Source organism: the organism of the source record quoted next, unplaced genomic scaffold, assembly GCF_019419815.1.
Source record: "Pyrus x bretschneideri cultivar Hongxiangsu unplaced genomic scaffold, Pyrus_bretschneideri_v1 Contig62, whole genome shotgun sequence".
Taxonomy (NCBI): Eukaryota; Viridiplantae; Streptophyta; class Magnoliopsida; order Rosales; family Rosaceae; genus Pyrus; species Pyrus x bretschneideri.
Window position 1 is genome coordinate 1434697 of NW_025999801.1, and position 23660 is coordinate 1458356.

At 36.7% G+C, this 23660-nt stretch overlaps 3 protein-coding genes across 3 annotated transcripts; all 3 read left to right on the forward strand.

Moving 5' to 3' along the window:
- The first annotated feature begins 293 nt into the window (after positions 1-293).
- On the forward strand, positions 294-8357 carry LOC103946145. The gene is made up of 9 exons (XM_048572688.1): positions 294-322; positions 535-928; positions 1035-1187; positions 1298-1429; positions 1556-1666; positions 2712-2843; positions 3570-3707; positions 5122-5355; positions 7624-8357. Exons 1-9 carry the CDS (start codon positions 294-296, stop codon positions 8029-8031), a joined length of 1731 nt encoding a protein of 576 aa, XP_048428645.1. The 3' UTR covers positions 8032-8357.
- A 1282-nt stretch (positions 8358-9639) lies between these two features.
- Positions 9640-14656, forward strand: LOC103946144 (ethylene-responsive transcription factor WRI1). The gene is made up of 7 exons (XM_009356778.3): positions 9640-10277; positions 10416-10498; positions 10694-10702; positions 11155-11243; positions 11437-11561; positions 11660-11736; positions 13947-14656. Exons 1-7 carry the CDS (start codon positions 9970-9972, stop codon positions 14633-14635), a joined length of 1380 nt encoding a protein of 459 aa, XP_009355053.2. The 5' UTR covers positions 9640-9969; the 3' UTR covers positions 14636-14656.
- Positions 14657-18150: 3494 nt separating this feature from the next.
- LOC103942536 (disease resistance protein RUN1) lies at positions 18151-23016 on the forward strand. Its single transcript, XM_048572727.1, has 6 exons — positions 18151-18959; positions 19353-20451; positions 20544-20843; positions 20990-21829; positions 21914-22532; positions 22626-23016. The coding sequence occupies exons 1-6, from the start codon at positions 18448-18450 to the stop codon at positions 22796-22798; spliced, it is 3543 nt and encodes a 1180-aa protein (XP_048428684.1). The 5' UTR covers positions 18151-18447; the 3' UTR covers positions 22799-23016.
- The last annotated feature ends 644 nt before the right edge of the window (positions 23017-23660 follow it).

Genomic DNA, 23660 nt, shown 5'->3' on the forward strand with positions numbered 1-23660 from the left:
AAAAGGTGTCATGATGATTATGAATTACTATTTAACTCTTCGTGGTTGATTTATAAAATTTTGTGTTTATTATCAGAACTAATCATATTATAAATCACGCAGCAAATATCATTTCTTGAAAAAAAAAATCAATAACATAAGAGATTGTTTAGTACTATCAAATTGCATATAAATAGATGGACGGATGATATAAAAATTTACAAACCGTCTATTTATTTACTTTAATTTAATTATGTAAACAATTTTAATTTTAATTAGTTTTTTAAATAAAGACGATCCTGGATATACCGTCGATGTTACCAACGTCCAACCGACTCCTCAGGTATCAAATCCTTCTGAATTGGACTCCTCCTTGCAAGATTCTGTAAATCGGATAACATTCCTCCCTTGATATAGACAATAACAGACAGCAAAAGCAGCAGATAGAATTATGGCAGTCTCAGCCTTCAAATCTTCAACCAAAAGAAGCACCGCCGCCACCACCACCACCTCCACCTTCTCAGCACCGTCGTCATCGTCGTCATCTGCCGGCAGACAATTCACCGACAAAGATAATCCACCGCCAAAGAAAGCCCCAATCAGACGGTCAAGAAGCGTCAGCGCTTTCTCAAGGACCAGCCTTGACGCCTCCGCTGAAAGTTTCCTGAACAAAAGAGACAACCCTCTTTTCTGGTCTACTGACCCCCAAGCCGTTGACTCTCAGAACCTAGTCAAACCCGCCAAATTCGACTCTGTAACGTCGAAAGATTCGAGACCTGCCACCTCCACTGGCGCTGATACTAGAAGGGGCCGATCCGCTGCGCGGAATGCCGACACCTTGGGGACCCGGAAGGAGGTGGGTCGGAGCTTGTCGAGGGTCGACCCGGGACGCCGGAACCGCTCGGTTTCGCGTGGTCCGGATTCCAGAGGGAGTTTCGTCAATCCCAAGGTTTTGTATTATCTTGATTTCTATTCAATTTTGAGTAATTCGGATTTGGGAAACCGAAAAAGATGATGGAATTGCTTCTTTTCTTTTTCTTTTTTTGTGTGTATAGAGTGAGGATGAACAAGAATGCGGCTCATTGAGTAAATTGGGCAATGATAGGAAAAAGGGTGGTTTAGTTAGAAGTAGTTCTGCTCTGTTGGATCAGGTGAAAGGCCTGCGGACGTGGTCCAGTCAGCATTCGCAGGAATTGGATGCAAATTTGGTAAAAACTAAGCTGACCCCTTTTCTGAATTTGTATGATATGACTTTTAGTGTTATTATTAGCATCTTGATTGATGATTTTGGCTCTTGTTGTTTGTGATTGTCTTTCAGTCTTCGTCACAGTCTCTAAATTGGGAAGATGGAGTTTCGGTTGCAAGTTCTTTGTCTGGAGCTGAAGAGAAGACTGTTAAAGCAGTTTGTGAACAGTTGAATGTGAACTGCGGGCGTCCTTTCAATGATTTGGTTTGTATATTTCTTTTGCTTTTGTGAAATGCTTGTCTGCAACCTAGTTAAGATATAAGTTGGAATGCTGCCTTTGAAGATAGGTAGTTGGTTATGATAATAAGATAAGTTGCCTTCTAATTTCAGTCAGTTCAAGAGAATCATTTGGAAGGGGATACCACAACCAGTAGTATATATGAAACAGTTCGTTCTGAAGTGCGAAGAGCTATATCTGAGATTCAAAACGACCTTGCAAGTGTAAGTTCTTGTGGATTTTATTTAAGGATTCTTATAGGTGTCTAATGTATTATTACCTTGTATGCAAGTTAAACATGATCGTTTTGGTTGAATAGCTTTACCTTTTTGTTTTGGTATCTACTCTTAATTTCTTAAACCATTCTAATAGGAATTCTTGCTAGCTAAAGTGAGGGGGCCTTTTCAAATTGAGTAGGATGAATTAAAATTTCACATGAATACCTTAAGAATTAGTTTGTCTCAATTTGCCAAAGATTCAATTTTATTTCTCAAAGTAACAATTAATTTCCCTTATTTGACAAGGAAAATGTTATAGTTGATTATGCATTTTCAATGGAAAAATATGCCCAGCATCTTAAACTTACAATTGGATGTACTAAATTATATAGACAGTCATAAGCAGTGCATATTTAAATAACCTATATCTGTAAACACTATGATATTGGCACCTCTTCAAATGTGAAACTGCAATTTGATATTGTTCTATGTGAATTCAATTCTGTGGACTTGGATACGTCAATAGAGATCTCAAGCCATCACAATTTTGGATTAAATTAGTTTGATGTGTACGTTTACAATTTGGTGAATGTTTTGGAGGTGTTAAGGTGCTTAATCAAGAGATCTTAATGACTCTATTACATCTTGAATGGACAGATAACCTCCAGATTTTAGATTGGTTGATTGAGAATTCATCTTTTGGGTTTTGGCATTTGTGGAATATGGATTGTGGCATTATCAACACTACAAGTGACAACTATGTGACAGCCACTTTCTTCAGTTGACTTGTAATTTAAAGTTTTTTTTTTTTTTTGGTCGAGTATACATAATTTAAAGTTTTTTTGGTTGAGTATACCAAGAAGAACGTATCCATACCATATGTACATAGGTTCCCTAGTTTCTGTAATACTTATTAAATTAGTTTTTGTGCTCTAATGATGGCAAATAGGTAATGCTGAGATGCCGGCATGTGTTTATAATTCTTGTTTATTTGCTTGCAAAATGCTGTCACAGTTATTTGATATTTTCTCTTTCCTTCCTATAATCTCAGGCTATGCAAAGGAGTAATACTCCAGCACTTGCAAATACTGACATTTCTGATATCCCTCCTGACCTGGTAAATCCAAGTGCAGTTGAATTAGTTTTGGACATCAGAAGAGAATATGCCAAAAAGCTGGAGCAGGTAATTTTCCATTTCCATAAACTGACTAGAATTTTGTCACACTGAGCAATCTATTGTGGCTTAATTGAAAATGCCATCGTTGTAGAACTTACTATATGGTAGCATTTGAGCAGACATCTTCATGCCTTGATTTAACTAATAGGAGTAAGTGCAAACAATTTCTTCAAGGTTTAGAGTTTACTTTAGCCATACAGTAGAGTATGTCTCATTGTGTTACCATTGGCATCTTCTTGTGGGTGTGGTTAATGCAGAATGTCCATTCATTGTTGGCTGGCGTACTGTGTGGAAGTACTTATGTAATCTATTTATTTTATGATGATGTTTATTGATGTGCTTTAACAGAAGTGTTTAAATTACTTTTACAGTCTTATAGTATCTCCATATTGCAAGTGCGTAGGTTGAAATCTTTGAAGTGGTTGCTTCATGAACCTATGTTAAGGGTTTCAACATATTTAGTTTCCCCGTTTGGACAGGTCTTTGGGTGATGGTCTTTTCAGTGAATTGCAGTGACTTCTGTTTATCAGCATGATCTGAAACTTTTTATGTTGACATGTTTTACAAGAGAGGTTTTTCTACTAGACATGCTACATCAGATGTGACATTAAGGAAACAATATTGTACTAGGCATGCTAAGATTCCATACTCTTTTTTCTTCTGTTGTTACCTCTTCTCCTATTTGTTTCTGGGGATTAAAACTCATAAAGGACCCATGCCTTAAGCTTGCAGTCACAGGAACGCGCTAGAAAACTTCAATCAGATCTGGCTGTTGAGGAGCACCGTGCACAAGAGCTCAGCAGAATTCTGAAGGAAGTTCTTCCAGATCCCAAGACCCCTAGTGTGCCAAAGTCTCGCCCAGGAAGAAAAGTAAGATATTTTTTTTTTCTTCCCGTCTTCCCTCTAAATTTTTACGTGAAGTTCTATGCGTATAATTTCATTTATTTTCTTGGGACCATGGTAAGCATGTTTGCTTTTCTTGTGTATGATCTTCATTGCATTTGTACCTCTTACTAAAATTGCGCATGGTGCTTCTAGAGTTTATGTCAACATTTTCTAAAACCAAAATGTATTTGAATGTTCAAGCAATAATTCTCAATGAAAAATAACAGAGTTCACAAAATCTGAGATATAATAAGTGTATTTCTGAATTTATATTCCACGATCTTCATGAAGCTTAAATCTCAATAAGAAAGATAAACCACACAACTCAACACAAGAATTGTTTGACGTGGAAATCCCAGAAAGGAAAAAACTGCGAGAACTTTGCCAGTTAGAAATCCACCATGAACTCGGTCAATTACATGGTCAATCAGGGGTAATTAAGCTCAATCCTATCTAACCTAGGTAATAGGCCAATTAGCATTACCACTGTGCAGCACCAATTCATCAGAGGACTCGTATGCTTCAGATCTAGATCTATGCAGCCTCTTGAGGTCACATGTCTTAATATAAACTCTAGCAGTTTCTTAGTCCAAAGCTGTAAACTAAGCAATGATACAGGATTTTGAATGAGGTCAACTAATTGATGCTTATTATAAGAGAGCTTATTTGAAATTCAGGGAGAAAAATTAAGAGCAAGCTCAGCAAAACAAGGTATCTGGTTTTCTCATTAAAATGAATATCGATAATCTTAAATCTAGAGAGAAGAAAACCTTCAGTTAAGTATGAAGAAACACGTGTCCGCTGCAGGTTTATGATTTACTGGGTAACATGGAAGGTAAGAAAAGAATATTAAGAAAATGATGCAATACATACAACCTTATTGAGCCAACGTTCATATATGAGTTCTTAATATCCCAAGCACTCATGAGTTAAGTTGTGAAATGAGTCAACATAGAGGCTTCAATCTTTATCATCCTAGAAATTTAGTGTTATCCTGAAATCCTAAAGCCTTAAGCAAGCTTTAAGTGTTTTGCAAGGTCTAGGAAAATGCCAATCACAAAGGTTCACATTTACAATTTCACTTCAAAGTGTGATTCTTTTGCAAAATGTCATCCGTTTGTACACAAATGCTTTATGTAAGTGAAATGTTTTTCACCTCTTGACCTTCGTCTCTGTTAGATTTGTTCATGGATAAATTGTGGAATGTTTTTTACCCCTTGTTCTGCGTCTCTGTTATATTTTGGTTATGGATAAATTTGCATTCATATAAATTAATTATTGGAGAGCAATTCCTTGCATCCATAAATAGTTGAAGTTCTTACAACTAGCATCTAAGTAAAGAGCTTAACACTGTTGTTTTTTTTTAACTTTCCTTTATTTTATTAAATTGCGAGTACAGGCTAGCATTGAAAGAAGAAAGATGTCCAAACGTCTAACGGATGAAGCCATGGCTTATTTTGATGAGTGTGTATCCCTATCAACTTTTGACAGTTCCGACTTCTCATCCCCAGAGGACCCACCATTCAACTTAACTGGCTTTACTACCCCAGTCAGAAAAGGCTCATCTTTACTCCAAGCAAATTCAGTTGCTTCAGTCACCAATAGCTCGAACTTTTGCCTCAATGATTTAAAGGTCCATCTCATACCTTGGTGCTTATTATTCCATTTCCAGATTTCTTTTTGCATGCCTTTTTTCCCCAAAATAGCACAGTTATCAACGAAAAATTTGACTACTTAATATTGGTTACTCACTTGCATGTGTGTCATTATATGGGTACAACTTTTTGCATAATTCTAAAACCATACTGGATATCGATTCAGACAGCTGCTCATTTACATTTTTATGGTCCAACTACTGAAACAAACACCAGTCAAATTGTTTGTTTGTAAATTTAATACAACAACAACAAAGCCTTATCCCACTAAGTGGTTAAATTTTGAAAAGTAAATTGTTTGTTTGTAAATGTAATAATTTATAAATATTTTAGATTTGAATTATAAGACTATTGAAAAGTAAATGTCAAATATGTTTTTGTTGCTAGATGTCATATAGTGATAAACGTATATGGTCTTAATGCATGAATTATGTAGGAAATATGTAGGGCTGCAGATAGGGTTTTCTAGGCTTATGGCCCTGGTTTGGAAATCTAAAGTTCCTACTAAAGTGAAGGTTTTTACTTTGTAAGTGGCTCATGGGAAAGTTAACACTTGTGACCTGCTCCATTCATGCCTACAACCTGATTGGTGCATTTTATGCAACAAAAGTTCAGTCTGTTGATCATTTGTTTCTTCACTGTCCAGTGGCTTTAAATCTATGGTTGATAGTTTAGGGTGTTTGTATGAGTTGGGTTTTACCTAGGGATTGTTATTATGGTAGAGAAACATAAATTACCAGGAAAGGGGAAGAAAGCCAAGGTCTTATGGGGTTGTTTAGTTTCGGCTATCTTTTGGGCCATTTGGATGGAAAGAAACAGGCTGATTTTTTAGAATTACGCAGTCAATAGAAGGGAGGATCTGTGGGATAGTTCGGTTATGGTCATCTCTGCGGGCATCGGTTACTACAGAATTTAGAGATTTTTCTTTTTCAGAAATTTTGTGCAATTGGAATGCTGCTATTTGTTAGTTTGTGATGTTTTCATAGTTTCTAGTGATGTTGCTACTTATCCTTTTTTGTTTGTGCTTCTGTGCACTTCTTGCCCCTCTTGTATTTTCATTGTTTCTTGCAATAAAAGTTGTTTTCTTCTTCAAAAAATTATGGTGGCTGAGAATAAGTGGCAAGTTTGATTCTAATTACTGGCATATTGGGAGAAACAGAACTCATCAAAGTGAAATATTATATTGTCATAAAGTTTCTTCCTACATTGTTCTTTGTCCTCATTCTTACTAAATTATAATGTAACTCCAAAAACTGTCTGTTCCAAGGAAAAAAAGAAGCAAAAACTGGTCATTTCAACGGTTTTTTAAAACTATTTTGTGGTTCTTTGTCCTCATTCAATTACAAAATCATAGTGGTTCAAGTTAATTGTGCACTTCTAGAGTCATTTAGTTATATATGTTTGGCCAAATTGCATTTGTGCTCTATAGTTTGGGTCATTTTATACTTTGGTTTTCATAGTGCAAAGGGTTTAGGTTTAGTTCATGGAGCGCCCAATGGCATGGATGTCCAGGGTGGTATCTCTCTGATCTTGTGCTGCCCCAAAGCAAATACCCATACAAGTGCATAACCAAATACCCTTGAAGTACTTTTGATAAAAATCTAATGTGACCACACTTGCAATCCGTATACCACAGGGATATGATTGAAGAAATTGAAACGTACATCAGAGTGGATAAGGACCCCAGTATAAGGACCAATAACCTTTATTTTTCGTTATTAAAGGATTTCTTTACTTTTAGTTTCTCTTGTTCCATAGTAGTTGAATAAGTACCCATGTGGTTTACATATTTGGTTCGAAGCAGAGACTGCGTCTTTTCCTTCAGAATTTCTTCTCCAATTATGAAACTGCACTGTTGTGAGGTAAATAACCAAAGGGCATTATTTCTACCCTGGAAAATCTGATGTTGCCAACTTGTACACAGTTCCATGAAAGGAATATTAACTTTTACATAGAGAGAATGGAGATAAATAGATGGAAGAATTCATGACTTGTTTTGGTGCAAGAAGATTTGGAAGAAATTTGAGTCTACAATATTCATGGCTTGTTTTAGTAAAAAGTTGTTTATCCCTTGTTTGATGAGGAATTGTAGAAATAATCTTGATTAGTCATCTTGTTCCCTTGTTTGAAAGACATAATGTATCTCAACCATAGTCGTACCTGTTTGACATTGAAAACCATGAGCTTGCAAAAGCAATTTACTGAAAATAATCTAGTTTCTGAAAACATAATGTCCATTTTTTCAGGAGTTGAACATCGAACGTCAGTTTTCCAATGAACGGCGTGCTTCAGGACTGATGGCCAGCGGTGGTCCCAGGGAGCCAGCTCTGAATCAAATTAGTCCTAACAGTGCCAAGAGAGGCCAGGATTGGAAGTTCTCGTTTGCTCAGAAGCCAACAGCAGAAACCCTTGATCTTCAACAGGACATTAAGAAGTATGTCCGACATTTTGAGAAAGGAAATGAGAAAGATGACACGGAATTGCAGATTGTACGATCAAACTATTGTGATTTGGGTGACTATAAATTGCAGGCTGCAGCACAAAGCTATATGTTCGACAGGGTCTTGTTTAGAAACAGAATACAGACGGGTGGTATTTTACTCTGCGGTACTGGTATTTCGAACCCCTTTTCCCCTTTTGCTTCATTTGTTTGAGATTATGGTCTGAGGCAGAGCCATAAATCGAACAATAGGCAGAAATAGAACAATGTCTTCAGAGGTGAAGTTGGGTGTACTTAGGTTTTTTTTTTTTTTTTTTTATCTTCTTTGTTAAAATTTTGTAAAAAGGTGTAATTTGTATTGGAGGCCCGGGAAGGACAAGGGCGATAGTCGAGATCTGGCACGTGTGTGAAGGTAAAAGAGAGTGGTTTGATGTTAAAAACATTTACACACCGGTGTAATTTCCGTCCTTAGTCGCTTTGTGGTGTTGAATGTAAACTTGTACCAAAAATGGTTTAATGAAATGAAGTGTGTGGTTGCATGCTACCGTGGCTTAGAATTTTTATTTGTAATAAACCGTTTGGCTTGCCGGCCCTACGTAGTGGGATAAAATTTTATTGTTGTTATAAAAAGTGTTGTGCTAGGGCTAGGATGAAGCCTGCCTTGTCCGTCATGTTTCTCTTTAATTGCATCAACTACTCGATTTAAGAAGGAAACCAAGAGAGTTATTCTAACGCTTCCCGTGATAGCATCCATTCTTCAAGCGGATTGAGCACGTAACCAATGAACAAAACCGTCCCAATCCACCACATGAAAGTCAATTTTGTGTGGATTCTACAGTTTTTTTAGTGAAATTTGATTTAAATATTTTTTTTATTGTTTCCGCTGTTGGATTTAATTTTGATCCATCAGATTTTTTTTTTTTTTTTTTTTTTTACTATTAGATTTGTTTATATTCAACCATTGTTGTTTGATTTAATGTAGCCGTCACATTAACCAACGGTCTAATCATGCAGCTGTTAGATAAAAAAAAGTCGTTGGGCTCAGAAAGTATGACCGACAACGTTGTCAGGTGCTAACGCTTTGTCACATGCGGGGCGTTGCGTGCTTCAGTGCACTACGACTAGTGAGAAGTGAAGCGCATTTATATATAGTGGTTGGACCATTGTATATCCTAAGCTTAAATTCTTGGTGGAATTGCATGGAAAACTACTTTTTCTCCCCATGGCTTATTTTAGCCCAATGCTTGAAAATGTTTTTTTTTTTTTTTTGGTGGGGGTTGGGGGGGGGGAGTGGTTGGGTGTTTTAAACCTTAAATTTTAAGCTTTAACTCAACCATTGCATTTGGTATGATAAATGGTACACCGTATTTGTTCTTTGATCTTCTTCAATTCATTTGATTCGACGGCCGAAAATTGAGAGGAATGTTTATAAGGTAAAAAGAGGTGTGTGGACATCACCCTTCAATTAATCACCAGGTAAAGATGTCCAAAAAAGGATCCCAATTTGAAGCACCATCCTTCAATATCAGCCCAACAATCTGGTTGTTGATGTAATTTTTGCACCCCAATGAGGGCAGACTTATTCATCACCAAACAAGGTCCTAAAAATCGCTACACCCTAGGCAGAGAGTTGATTGAAGAGTGAGTTAGAAATTAGAATAACAAATTTTTGAAGTAGATAAGAGTCTCAAATGAGTTGGCAAATGACACTTAGAGAAGCTCTTAAAGAGAGGGCCTACCCAAACCCAATGAAAGCAACAGACTTACACACGGCAGATCCTTCAAGTTTTTAAAAGTTTTAAGGATACATACATACATACATACATACACAAGCGATAGTGAGAGGGAGAGAGATTGATATTTCAAAGCTTGGAGAGCAAGTTCGGATTGGTAGCATGGCTGAGTGCAGATGCCAAGTGTAGGGTGTTTAATCAACTCTGAGTTAATTTAACCCACCCCTAACTTTGACCCCCGGTTAACTTCATCGGTCCTGCTTCTTTGCTTCTACAGTGGACTGCCTCCTCCCTTCCCCTCCCCCTCCCTTTTTTGGTAAACCACTTTTGGCTACCAAATGCCACTTCTTCTTCTTCTTATGCTTCTCCAAGTACTCCTCCTCCTCCTGCATTCAACTATCTCACCATAAAAACCTCACATGCATTTATTCATTTTTTTTCAAGTCCACAGAATATCCAGATCGATGAAGAGGTACTCTAGTTTCTCTTGCTCTTCTTCTTCTTCTTCTTCTTCTTCTTCGTGCTCGGGGCCGGAGACTCCGAAGCACAACGTTCAAGCCGAGATTCAGAAACTGAAACTGAAACCGAAACCGAAACCGAAACGCGTTCGAAAGAAGAGAAAAACCGCAGAAGCAGCAGTAGCAGCAGCAGACAAATGCAAGAATGGCAACACCCCAAAGTCAGGAACGGGAGGCAGAAGAAGCTCCATTTACAGAGGGGTCACCAGGTCACCCATCTTTTTATATTAATTAATTTTACAATTTCTGCACTGAAATTACATGCCGACTTTCTCGATTTATTTTTTGTTCTTAATTCATTTGCATGTATGAAATTATATTACATTTTTAATTTTGGTGGTTTGCAGGCACAGATGGACCGGGCGGTTTGAAGCTCATCTGTGGGACAAGAGTTCATGGAACAACATCCAGAACAAGAAGGGACGACAAGGTAGTGATTTAATTTCTAAATCCGGATTGGATCAATTTTTCTTGGTTTTATTTTTTTTATTTTTTATAAATCTAATATAAATATAAATATATATTTTGTATTTTGTATTTTTCCTGTTTCTGACTCTGTTTTTGTTCCTGTAAATCCCTGTCAATGCAACGTTCATCCTCACCACTTTTGCCGCTGCTTAATTAGTTTATTTAGGTAAGTCAGACTCTTCCTTGCTTGTTCTGCTATGTTTCTGACTATGTTTTTATTTACTCTATCTTTCCATTTTTAATTTTAATTCTTAAGAAAGAAAAACAAAGATTCTTCTCTTAAGTAACCCTTTATTATGTGGTCATGGTGGCTGGCAAGTGACCCTTCATCGTTAACTTCTTAATTTAAGATTTAATCTAACAAATTTATCGTTTAATTAAAAAAAAAAAAAGGTCATGGTAGCTGCCTGGTGGTTATTAATTAAAGTAATAACATAATTGGTTAGAATTTTGAAAAGAAAAAAAAATCATTATGACACTTAAACTTAATGTAATGAGCTATATTTTCGGCACAGTCAAATATTTATTATCTGCCTGTCTTTGACGAACCCATATATATATTATTTAAAGTTATATAGGCATTTGGAAATTTATTAATGTATTTGGTGTTGCATACAGGGGCCTATGATAGTGAAGAGGGTGCTGCTCGTACCTACGATCTAGCTGCCCTTAAATATTGGGGGCCTGGTACAATACTCAATTTCCCGGTACATTTATTGTTCCGCCGTCTTTTTTGTTTCCATATAATGTAACTCTTCTCTCATACTATACCATGACACACGTGGTTCATCTGTATGTTTGTGTGACAGTTTAGTATTAAAGATTGTACTCACTACTACATGTTAACGTCTACTAACCTTACCGCGCTAATTTATGATTGAATGTAAATTTATGTTGCAGCTAGAAACATACACAAAGGAAATTGAAGAAATGGAAAAGGCTACCAGGGAAGAATACCTAGCATCATTGCGCCGGCTGAGCAGTGGATTTTCGAGAGGAGTTTCAAAGTACCGCGGGGTGGCGAGGTAAGTAAATTCGCACTTGCATGCCGAAAATTGGACAAAATGTGGCTACTATTGTTCAAGATCACGCTCTTACTTGCTGAAATCAATGTTTTTCACAGGCATCATCACAATGGGAGATGGGAGGCGAGAATCGGAAGAGTTTTCGGAAACAAGTATTTATACCTCGGAACTTATAGTATGTATTTTAACCACCATCTCTTTAATTTTATTATGTTTTCTCCAATTTTAGATGCATATCATGCACTGTCCAAATGCTTCAAAATTCTTTCACTTTCCATGCCTTGACATTTTTATTTTCTGTACGAATAATAAAATAATTATTAATTAAATTATCTCCTCCTAGCAAAGCCCCGCAAGTAAATTCCACATGTGAGACAGGACAGGACCACCAAAAATGTACCAACTATATTTTGTACGAGTAATGAAAATCATTTTCTCTCTATCAATATCCCAACAACTATATCTGTGTTTAAATTTTCGAAATTAGTAGGGGGATAAAGACGCTTTCTTGAGCGGTATTCTAGTTTAATCTATATTATGGTAAGGAAGATTTCAATTTAAAGTATAGAAATGCATGTCACTTAGTAAATAAGAAATTTTAAATTCGATTTTCGCTAAATGCATATTCGAACCAAATTATTATGTTTGTGACTTGGCCCAATCACTTATTTGTGTAAAGAAAAATGCTCAGGAGACCATGTTTTTAGGCCTTACCATGCAAAGCCGCAGTTAGTCATTGGATTATTATTTTAGTGTTGCTTCATATGTGGTTTACAAAATATAATTTTAAGTAGATGACCTAGATAGCGTTACTAAATAAATATCATTGTATTTAGGAAAATAAAATTACAAAAATGCATGTTGTTTTAGCCAATTTTGCGATCCGCCCCTAAATAGTAGTATTTGGTGGGGTTTTGGGTTGGGTTGTGATTTTCACACACCTTACTATTTTTCTCACACTTCTTTCTATTTTTTAATACTTAATTGGTATTCTACTATTTAATCTTCTATATATACATTTCCTACTTTTTTATAGTAATTAGTGAAAGATTAAATAGAGAGGTGTATATATGAAAGATTAAATAGCAGGATACAAATTAAGTATTAAAAAATATGGAGGGCTGTGAGAAAGGTAGGTAAGGGTGTGTGAAAATCACAACTGGGTTTAGCACGGGCAAAATCTGGTACATGCGGAAGTACAGGCGACACGCAAGCATTTGACTGGATCTGGGTTTAAAGCAGCAAACAGAGTGTGAGTTTTAATTGCCAGCAGTGGGGGCACGTGACTTCGTTTTATGGGAGAGAAAAATAAATAAATAAAAGTCGGCTGTCATTCTTCTTTTCTTCAAAAGACAGGATCAGATTTCAGACTTTTATTTATTTATTATTATTATTTATTTTCATATTTTATTTTTGGTTTTGATCCAAAAAAATGAAAAGGGAACATTTTCGGATTTTTTCCACAAAATCTATCAAATTAGGTGATTCAAATTCTTAAAATTTGATCAAATAATTTAAATTATTATTAACCTTTATTTTTAATCGGTAAATCAAATTTCAAATATCTAAATCTTCTGATTAGATGAATTTGGTAGAACCAATCGTGAGATATCTCTTTTCCCAAAAAAGCCTTTTAAAAAGCGACGGGTACGGGTGCTCACGTGTCTTATTGCCCGGCTTGTGGCTCTCTCTTGATGTGCCAAGTCATCCTGGCCATGCTTTCCTGCCAGATCCTAACCGTCCAAATCTTGGCTGTGTTGTGTGTCTGCTTCCCAATTCCCATCTTTATTTCTTAGAGAGAGAAAACTTGAAATAAGTAGAAACCTAGTGTCCTTTTCATCTTGTGTGGACGATTTACAACCGTTGATAGATGCTTATATAGTTTTATAGTTATGTTCGCCGACGGTTGGCAATTGTACACTTGGTTTATCAAAATTCAACTAGGAATGGAGATTGAAATGTGTGACCGTATTTTCATATTAATAAAATAAATAAAAAGGGAGACGGAATTTGACAAACGAACATGTGGAAAGAGTACTAGTTGCCTTCACCTAATTCCTACCTTCTTTTTTGCTTTTTAATGCATCAAAAATTAGGTATTGATGGGCATAAAAATTCTCATAGATTAGCTGCATGTTGCAATTGTACGGACGAATCTTCAGTTATACGTACTTTTACTTAAACTACTATCGATAAACAATCATAACGCTACTTGTGTATTACATTGTAGATCACATCACTAATAGATATAAGTATGTTGCACAAATATACGAAATTTATGAGTCTCGTCTCTATTCGAGTTGCAGTCTACAATGTAGTTCACATGAATAATCCAAATAGTTTTATTAGTCGTTTATTGATCGTTAACTGTTTGTTTTTTTGAAGATACACAAGAGGAGGCAGCAGCTGCATATGATATGGCGGCAATAGAGTACAGAGGAACAAATGCAGTGACCAATTTTGATATCAGCAACTACGTTGATAGAGTCAAGAAGAAAATCCACCCTCTGGATCATCAAAAATCAGAGGGTCAACAGCCTTCCAATTGCTCGAACACTGGACCACACAAACAAGAAGAAGAAGTCGAATGCAAAGTGCAGCAATTGCTACCACAACAGCAGCAGCAACAACAAGAACAAGAACAACGCAAAGTGCACCAATTGCAACCGCAACAACAGCAACAAGAACAAGAACGAATGATTTACCCTCATCTGCTGCATTGCATGGAAAGCAATACAATGGAGCAAGTAATGGATCGTGATCATGCAGAGGAGCACCAGTTTAGTTGGAACTTTTTGGACACCGGAATGATGACTCAGCAGGTTCCGGTTCCCGATGACATCCCTCTTGACAACAAGTCGTTGGAGTTACCGGACTCGTTCGAGGACTTGGGGTTCGAAGAGAATTTTGACTTGATATTTGGTGCAACTGATGATGGCAGTTTGGGTGGCTTGATGGAATCTGCTGGGTGTGGGGTGGATCAGGTGGGTGTGGATGTGGGTGTCCCAGGAAACTTGGAGGATAATGGGTCTTCTTTTTCTCCATCATCAACAACTACCTCTCTTTCTTTGTAACTTATTGTGTTTGAACTTGGAAGGGTGTTGGTCAATGTGGGAGGGTTGGGGGATTGTTGGGGTTGGTCTCAGTTTGTTGTGATTCTATGTGGGTGGGTGGACTGGGAGGATTATAGACCAACAAAAATTATAAAACAAGAGAAAGGTTTTGCCTTTTTCGTACCTTTGGTTTTGGGTGAAAGAAATAATTTTCCTTTATTTTTTTAGAAGTAGAGAATAGTAAAGGGAACAAAAAGTGGGAATCTTGATAAAGATTTCTTCACTTTTAACCCTTAAAAATTAGATTCGTTTCGAGTTAGGTTATGTTTGGGTGAGGAATTTTTGAGTCATGAGATTGAAAGTCAAATCATAAAGAAAAGGGTAGGGGTGATTAGGAAATGCACCTTTTAAGTATTGCCTTTGATTATGTTTGGGTGGAGAATTTTCGAGTCATGAGATTGAATGAGATTGAAAGACAGATCATAAAGAAAGGGGTAGGGGTGATTAGGAAATGTACCTTTTAAGTATTACAAAGGCAATGTAGGAGAAATTTGCATATTACACATTCAATTCCAAAGGAGGTTAGCTAATTCCTCTGCCTTTGTACTTGTAGCGCTCAAACGAAGCATTTTCTAATCCCTCCTACCCAACATTTTATGATCATTTTCTTCATAATATGACTTTCAGTTCCGTAACTTGGAAATCTCTCAGCCAATAGGTTTATATGCATATATTGATTAAGAGGTTTAGACTTAAAAATATATTTACTAAAAGGTTTAGACTTAAAAAATCTGTGTTATTAGCACTGTACATTTATAATACTTATTAGTCTCGGCTTAAAAGTTTGACCTGACTTTGAGAGTTTGCTTGTTACTGAAGCCCATTAAGATTTTTAAGGTACGGAAGCAATATCCCAAACAGATTAGGGTAGAAAGACTTGTATTTCATCATTTAGTTTTTAAATAAAGTTTCTAGCCGTTTGCAAAGTCAATTGGACATTGCCTCTCCGTAAAGGCCACTGTATACGACATTAAAGTTAGCATGGTCTCGTGCTACGCGTGTTGGACACGTGGTGGATATAGAGGTGTTTATCTGTTGAACAAATTTACTGAACACTGACTGCCCAAGAAGCTTAAACGCATAGATTCTTATCACATGTCAAAAGTTACAAAGCTTCTAGTTGTAGAATGCAAATATTCGTCAGACATGAGGCTTCATAGGTGTCTCATAACCAAATGTAAAAACTATTCGGTTTTGTCCCTCAAAGAAAAGAGACAAAAACCTAAGCCAAAAACACATCAGGTGTTGCCCAAGCACCATTGATCCAAGTGAGGGATATTGCTAGCACATTTAAATCAATCACTCCATCATTTGTTGCTAGATTAATCAATGTGGATACTCTTAGAGGCTCAACACTTGGAGAGCTTCACATGACCAATCATGAAGAGGAAGATAGCCAAGTACGAGGAAGATTCAACAAAGTTGCACGTGAGTGGCTAGGGATTCAAGTAAGTTAATTTCTTAATCCTTATCCTTTGTTGCTATATCAGTTACAACCAATTGAATATATAATTAAGAAAACATATGTATGTTATTTATTTTTCACTGCGTATTTAACTATTCAAATTAAATTTATACCAATATACCCAGAGGCCAACATAATGCACTATAGATGCGAGGGAAGGAGTTGCAAACTTGTAGAAGAAACTCTCTCATCTGTTCTCTATGCACTCATCATCCAACGTATATTCTTACAATTACGCTCGACAATTTTTTAGGCTTATAAATTGAGATTTTATGGTAATCTGCGAGTCTAAAATGTTATTTTGGGCAAACACATACGTAGGCAACTGAAAACGTCAAAAACGTCCATGCACATAAAGTCACGTTTTATTCTTGTCGCCAATTTTAAAAGGCTTAGAGAATCTCCAATGATATAGGCAATTAAAGTAGATAAAATTGTACTATAAAGGCCAACGTGACATGTTACCTACTTAATTGATTAATGAAAAAAGTTTATCACTTCAATGGATTATGCAAATCAAGTAGGCATACTTATATTTTATTATTTTATTTCATTTATAACATTTGCTTTTATATTTTAGTTTTGCCATCTTCCTCTATATAAAATATTTTACTACCAAAAAATTGTGTTACCGAATTGCCTAGTCTTGGTATTGTAGGCAACATTGCCTACTTTAAGGGAGTAGGCAAAATTTGCAAACTCAATTGCATATATCATTGGGGTAGTTTTTGCCTACGCGATTCATTAAAATGCATTTCGACACTCAATTGCTTGTACCATTGAAAATGCTCTTATAATGGTACTAAAATTGCCAAGATAAACAAGTTGCGTGGTCACTTGCTTTTTTATTTATTTATTTTATTTTTTTGTCAAGAAGGGTCTTAATTTGAAGAGTAACTTATAAGAATAGGTTCACCAGTATATGACATTTTGATTCAATAATACATTATCACGTATAGACAAACTGCACATAATAATGTATTATTAAACAAAAATATTACGTAACCGTGGACCGTTCCATGTAATCATACTTAAATTTGAATTATTTCCTAAATTACGAATTTGATATATATGTAATTATAAAATGTTCTCTTACACGTTATAATTACCAAATGGAGAGTGAAAATGTCAACCGAAAAGAAAAAAAGAAAAGGGTAGTTTTGATATAGGCAGAGACAGAGAGTGCAGTGACGAGGATGACAAAACCCTCTTTCTTTTTCTGGGTTTTTGGTTTGGGGCTTATGCTTTATGCACTTAAACTCGGCTACTCTTTTAACACAAACAATTGGAGCTCTACCCTCTTATACTTTTACAGTTACTTGGCCCCAAATTGGCAAACCCTAATTTCCAACACTTTCAGGAAATTGAAGCGACAATGGCACTTCAATTCCCAGTCCCAAAATTGAGGCTCGATGAAACCAGGTGAGATTTTTGTTTATTTATTTAATTATTTCACACGTTTTTCTTTGCTTCGTTTGATCCTTTTTTTGTTTTGTTTTGAAATGATATCTGAACTGAATGTTACTTTACTTACTGTTTTGTTTGAACTAGAAAGGCAATGAATTACTGTGAATGATTTGTGTTTTTTTACTGTTAAAGTTATCTTTTCTCTGTAAACACAAGAAATCAGGATTCACTGTAACACCGTTACCCGAGGTGAGGTACGAGAAAAAGTGATGTTAAATAATTTTTAATTATTTTACTGTGTAAATCTATTAATGCACCATCTTGAAAATTTATTTTAATGGGTTTCTTTTTAAAATGAGTTATAAAAATATCATTTATAACAAAAAAATCATATCGATTAAAAAAAATAAAAGGAAATATATAACATTACCACATCAATCATCAAATTAACATTTGACATTTATTTTTTGATATTTCTATTAGAATTGCTTTAAGACGCGTTGCTTGACTAAAACCCCACAATTAATAATAATCGCTTTGACTAACACGACCCAACGAATTTTGCTTTGACGAAAACGAGTCAATTACAAAAAGATCAGACGCGTTTTCATTTGCAATTTTTCCAGGAAGTAGATAGGAATGACCCAACTAATTAGGAGTTGGAATTTTCTGCACCGAAAAGCCTCTGTGACCTCCCTGTGGCCATTCTTAGAGTTTGACACCAGTCAGCTACTAACTCTAGTTTAACACTGTTAACTCTGAAAAAGATTATAAAAAAAAAAAAAATGGATCCATCTCCATCCCGCTCTCAGATCTGTCAATCTCACCCTCTTCTTCTACCTCTCAACCCACAGAAACCATAGCATTATTTTGTTTTTTGTTTGTTCATCGATCGTAAACTATGGCGCTTGTGAGAGCAGCTCAAGGAACATCTTCTGATTCCAACACTCATTGGGGTTATCGTTACGATGTTTTCTTGAGTTTCAGAGGCGAAGACACTCGCAGGACTTTTACTGACCACCTCTATACAGCCTTGAACAACGCAGGATTTCTCACCTTCCGAGATGACGACGAACTTGAGAGAGGAGAAGATATCAAGCCAGGACTACAGAAAGCAATCCGGCAATCACGAGCGTCTGTTGTCGTGTTTTCGAAAGATTACGCGTCATCCAGATGGTGCCTTGATGAGCTTGTCATGATCCTTGAACGCAAGAGGACTACCTCGGACCATGTAGTATTACCAGTCTTCTACGATGTCGATCCATCCCATGCGAGGAAGCAGACGGGAAGCATCGGAAAAGCATTTGCAAGACACGAGAAAAATCAGTCGCCGAATAAGGTGCGGGGATGGAGGGAGGCACTTGCAGAGCTTGCTGATCTAGCAGGGATGGTCTTATCAAATCAAGCTGATGGGTAACTTTCATTTGCCCTTTTTATCTTTCTAGCGTCAATATTGGAAGGTTAATTTATTTTTAACCAAAAATTTGCTTTGCCTTCCTTTTTCTGAACAATTTGTTCTTATCTCTCTAAACCCATGTGTTCTACACGTGTCGAGTTCGAATCCCCTCTTAGTTCGAATCCTCTGTGTATACAATAATTCTTTTACCAAAAGTGCATATAATAACTTTCATAATTTCGTTTTCCCTTGTTTCATGTTGTCAACAAAGTTTCATTTTTATTTTTAGCTAATTAAGTTGTGCTGTCAAAATAATGTGTAAGTTTATCCTCCTTCCGGTTGTTACCTTTGTAACTTTCTTAGGTAGACAACATGTTTGATTTATATTTCATTTTTTTGCAAATTCGTAGGTACGAGTCAAAGTTTATCACAAAAATTGTTAAGGTGATTGGTGACAAGCTACTTCGCACACCCTTGGCTGTTGAATCCAACTTGATTGGAATCCAATCTCGAGTCAAACACATCAATTTATGGTTACAAGATGGATCAACTGATGTCGGTATAGTTGTTGTGCATGGGATGTCTGGAATAGGGAAGACAACAATTGCTAAATATGTTTACAATTCAAATTTTACAAGTTTTGAAGGGAGCAGCTTTGTTGAAAATATCAGAGAAACAGCAAGTCAACCGAACGGGTTAGTTCAAATTCAAATGCAACTTCTTTACGATATTTTGAAGGGGAAGGAGGAGAAAGTGCACAACGTCAGTGAAGGAATAATTAAGATTGTAAGAGCCATAAGCTCTAGAAGAGTTCTTCTTGTTCTTGATGATGTAGACCATAAGGAGCAATTAGATGCAGTACTACTGATGAAAGATCGGTTTTATCCCGGAAGTAAAATAATCATAACAACAAGGCGTGAAAGGTTGCTAAAGGCACATCAAGTTACTAAGGTCCACGGAGTTGAAACTTTGGATTACGATGAATCGTTGGAGCTCTTAAGCTGGCATGCGTTTGGCCAGGACCATCCCCCTGAAGGTTACATGGAATATTCAAAAAAGCTAGTGCGGTATACTGGAGGACTTCCATTAGCTCTTCAAGTTTTGGGTTCTTCTCTGTTAGGCGAAAGTATGGGTGTGTGGGAAAGTGCATTGGAGAAGCTACAAGTTATTCCTAATGGCGAAATCATGAATAAACTAAGAATAAGCTATGACAGTTTACAAGATGACCATGATCGGAAATTATTCCTCCACATTGCTTGTTTCCTAATAGGAAGGGACAAAAAATACATTGTTAGAATACTAGATGGATGTGATTTCTATACAACTGTTGGCATTCAAAATCTCATTGATAGATGCTTGGTGAAAATTGATAAACACGACAAGGTAACCATGCACGATCTGATTCGTGATATGGGAAGAGAAATAGTTCGCCTAGAATCAGAAGAGCCTGAGAAACGTAGTAGACTTTGGCGTCGTAAGGATTCCTTCCGAGTACTGAGGGAAAAGACTGTACGTAGAAACATGCCTTTTAGATATATATATATGTTTTTCTCTTCTTGTGAAAATTATCCATATTAATGTTGTTCCCTTTTTTTCTTTAGGGTACACAAACAATCCAAGGTCTTGTCCTGGACATGCATTGGCATCCTGCAAACAGTCCAATAAACACAAATGAGACAGTCTTTGAAACCAATGCATTTGAAAGGATGCACAAATTACAACTACTCCATCTTAGACGTGTACGGCTAGAGGGATGTTACGCAAATTTCCCTACAGGATTAAGATGGTTGTGTTGGCCTGAATTTCCTTTGGATTCTATACCCATTGATTTTCCTTTAGAGTGCCTAATTGTTCTTGAAATGCAATATAGTAGCTTGACACAAGTCTACAAAGGAACAAAAGTATGTTACTCTACGCATCTCAATTCATTTTCCTTCTTTTGCTTTTTTAAGTTTTGATTCGTTGACTAATTGCATATGTTAGAATTAACTCCCTCAAATATTATTTCTCTTTTTTTTTTTCTTTATTTTAATTTTTTTTCCTGCAGTTTCTTCCTTCATTGAAGATCCTTGATGTGAGCCATTCTCATGGCCTTAGTCAAACCATGGACTTCTCATACTGCCCCAATCTAGAGGAATTGATTCTTGTAGATTGCAAAAGCCTGCTTGATGTTCATGAATCCATTGGAAACCTAGAGGGACTTGTGTACTTGAATATGGAGGATTGCAAGAATCTTAGGATGCTTCCTAACATGTGCATGCTAAAATCACTTGAAACACTCAATTTATCTGGTTGCTCAAATCTTGATGAGATGATGAAGAAGATGGAATCTGTGAAAGTTCTCGAAACAGATGGTATTCTAAGTGAATTACGGCCTGGTACAAGTTCGAGTATCTTGACTTATTTGCCATGTTCTTTAGTAAGGTTAAACCTTAGTAGGTGCAATCTTTCTGATGATGCCTTTGATACAGATTTAAGTAATCTATCCTCGTTGCAAGATCTATATTTAGATGATAATCCAATTTCTAGCCTACCTGTTTTCATCAAAGGTTTGAGGGAGCTCTGTGATCTCTCATTTTTGAGATGTAAGAGGCTCGAATCACTTGTGGGGTTGCCGAAAATTGGATGGCTTAATGTACGTGGTTGCATATCGTTAAAAACTGTAACATATCAAGCCAATGAGTTGAGAGCATTGACCTATGTGGGTGAGAACCACAATGGTGAGAACCGCAATGTAATTGAGTGGGAGTACTATCACAAGTTAGAACCTATTGGCAAAGTTGATGTGGAAATAATGAAACTTTTCAGCTTGCACAACTTGGAAATGAGGAAATGTTTCGGCTTGCAAAAATTTAAACATGTTGATTGGATTTGGAGTCCCGTTCAGGTGCCTCTCTCTCTCTCTCTCTCTCTCTCTCTCTCTCATCGGAAAGAGTTGCCTAATATAGTCGATTCCGTGCCATGTACACAGGGACTGCATCAACAAGGTATATACAGCACATATTTTGCTGGGAATGAGGTTCCTGGCCGGTTCAACTATAAAAGTACCAAGTCCTCAATTTCTTTTATTGTGCCTTTTCTTGCAAGTCACAAAATTCGGGGCTTGAACATCTTTGCTACCTATGCAAGCGAGGAGAGTTGGATTTGGGCTTATGGTCCTGATCCATCAATGAGTATTGAAGTGAGTAACAAGAGTAAGGGTCTGAAGTGGCTCTATGGCCCAAGATTCTGCCGTGGTCCAGGAGGGAGAGGAGAAGATGTGACATGGTTGAGCCATTGGAAAATGGACAATCAAACAATAATATTAGAATGTGGAGATGAAGTGGTTGTTTCCGTAATGACGATGGTACGTGATCAGTTAATTCGGGTAAAGGAATTTGGTGTGGAGCTTGTGCAAGAGCACCAAGACAAGATGAGTACCCAACACAACACCACTCCAGATCCTAATGATCCATTTGTCATCGGTGGGGATTTGTCACCGCTGGAGAATGTATCAGGAGAATACGAATTTTGCTGGTTCAGTGAAGCAGAAATGAAAAATACTGATTTTTGTAGGCCGAAATGGTTGAATACCCTCATCATGGACTCAGGTAAATTATGCTCCATTAAAGCACTTAGGGGTCTGCCCGTATTCATTTCATTTAAGTTTTCTCAAAATTTTCTGTTATTTGTATGTTTTTCAGACAAAGAAGAAGAGCAACAGAGCGATCTTGATCACAAAATTGCAGCAGCGAGTGCCAGAGGCAATAACTGCCATCCGGGAGGATGGAGGGGGCTAGTCACTGCTGCCGTCTTCCTTCTCACGCTAACTCAAATCGTTCGGCCCTCCATCTCTCAGAAAAAGAAGCGACAGTAGTCAAAAAGCCCTCCATGAGTTTTTAATTTTACGAGATGTCTTCAAAATGTTCTCTGCCTTCAAACACCAGACTTGGAGTTCATAACTAAGCCATGTTAACCGCTTGGGATATGAAAGACCCTTGCTATCCTATTAGATATCAAGTTCAAATGTCTTCAGCATCATCAAATATTGTGTACATTATGGCATTAGCGTTACCAACTTTTTCTTCCCTGCCACTGATTGCTTACATCCTCATGCAACCGAAGACATACACATGGATGTATGCGAGTTGTAAATAAGGAAAACAAAAAGACTTTCACACACCTTTGACATAGGTATCTTTAGCAACACTGGCAAGAATCAATTCTTTGAATTTGGGGGAAATCTTTAAGATGTTGCAAATGACAATTGCAGAAATACAATTCCAGAAACAATCAAAATTTCAGAAATCCCAAATTTTCACAAACCTAAAAATCAACCACAGAAGAAAATAATTCGCGTCCAAGAAATTGTCAGCGGCGGCGCCCTAACGACGCCTCTCCATGAACGTGGCGTCTCGTCGTAAGAATTCCAGGCGAGGATCTGCGACGGTGAAACCGAGACCGAGAGACTTGGTCCAATTTAGACTTGAGAGAGAGAGAGAGAATCAAAGTGTATGGAGTACTGAGGAGGAGGCTAGTCGAGAGAGAGAGATTTGGGTTTGGGCGGGGAAGAGCGAAGAAAAGTGGAGAGAGAATCAGAATGAAGACAAGTGACTCAAGAGAGTTTTAATTATAAATGAATGATTGAGATTAAATCTCAACCAAATCTAACCACCTATAATAATTACAATTGTATATTTAATAATATAATTTGATTATAAATTATTATAATCTAATTT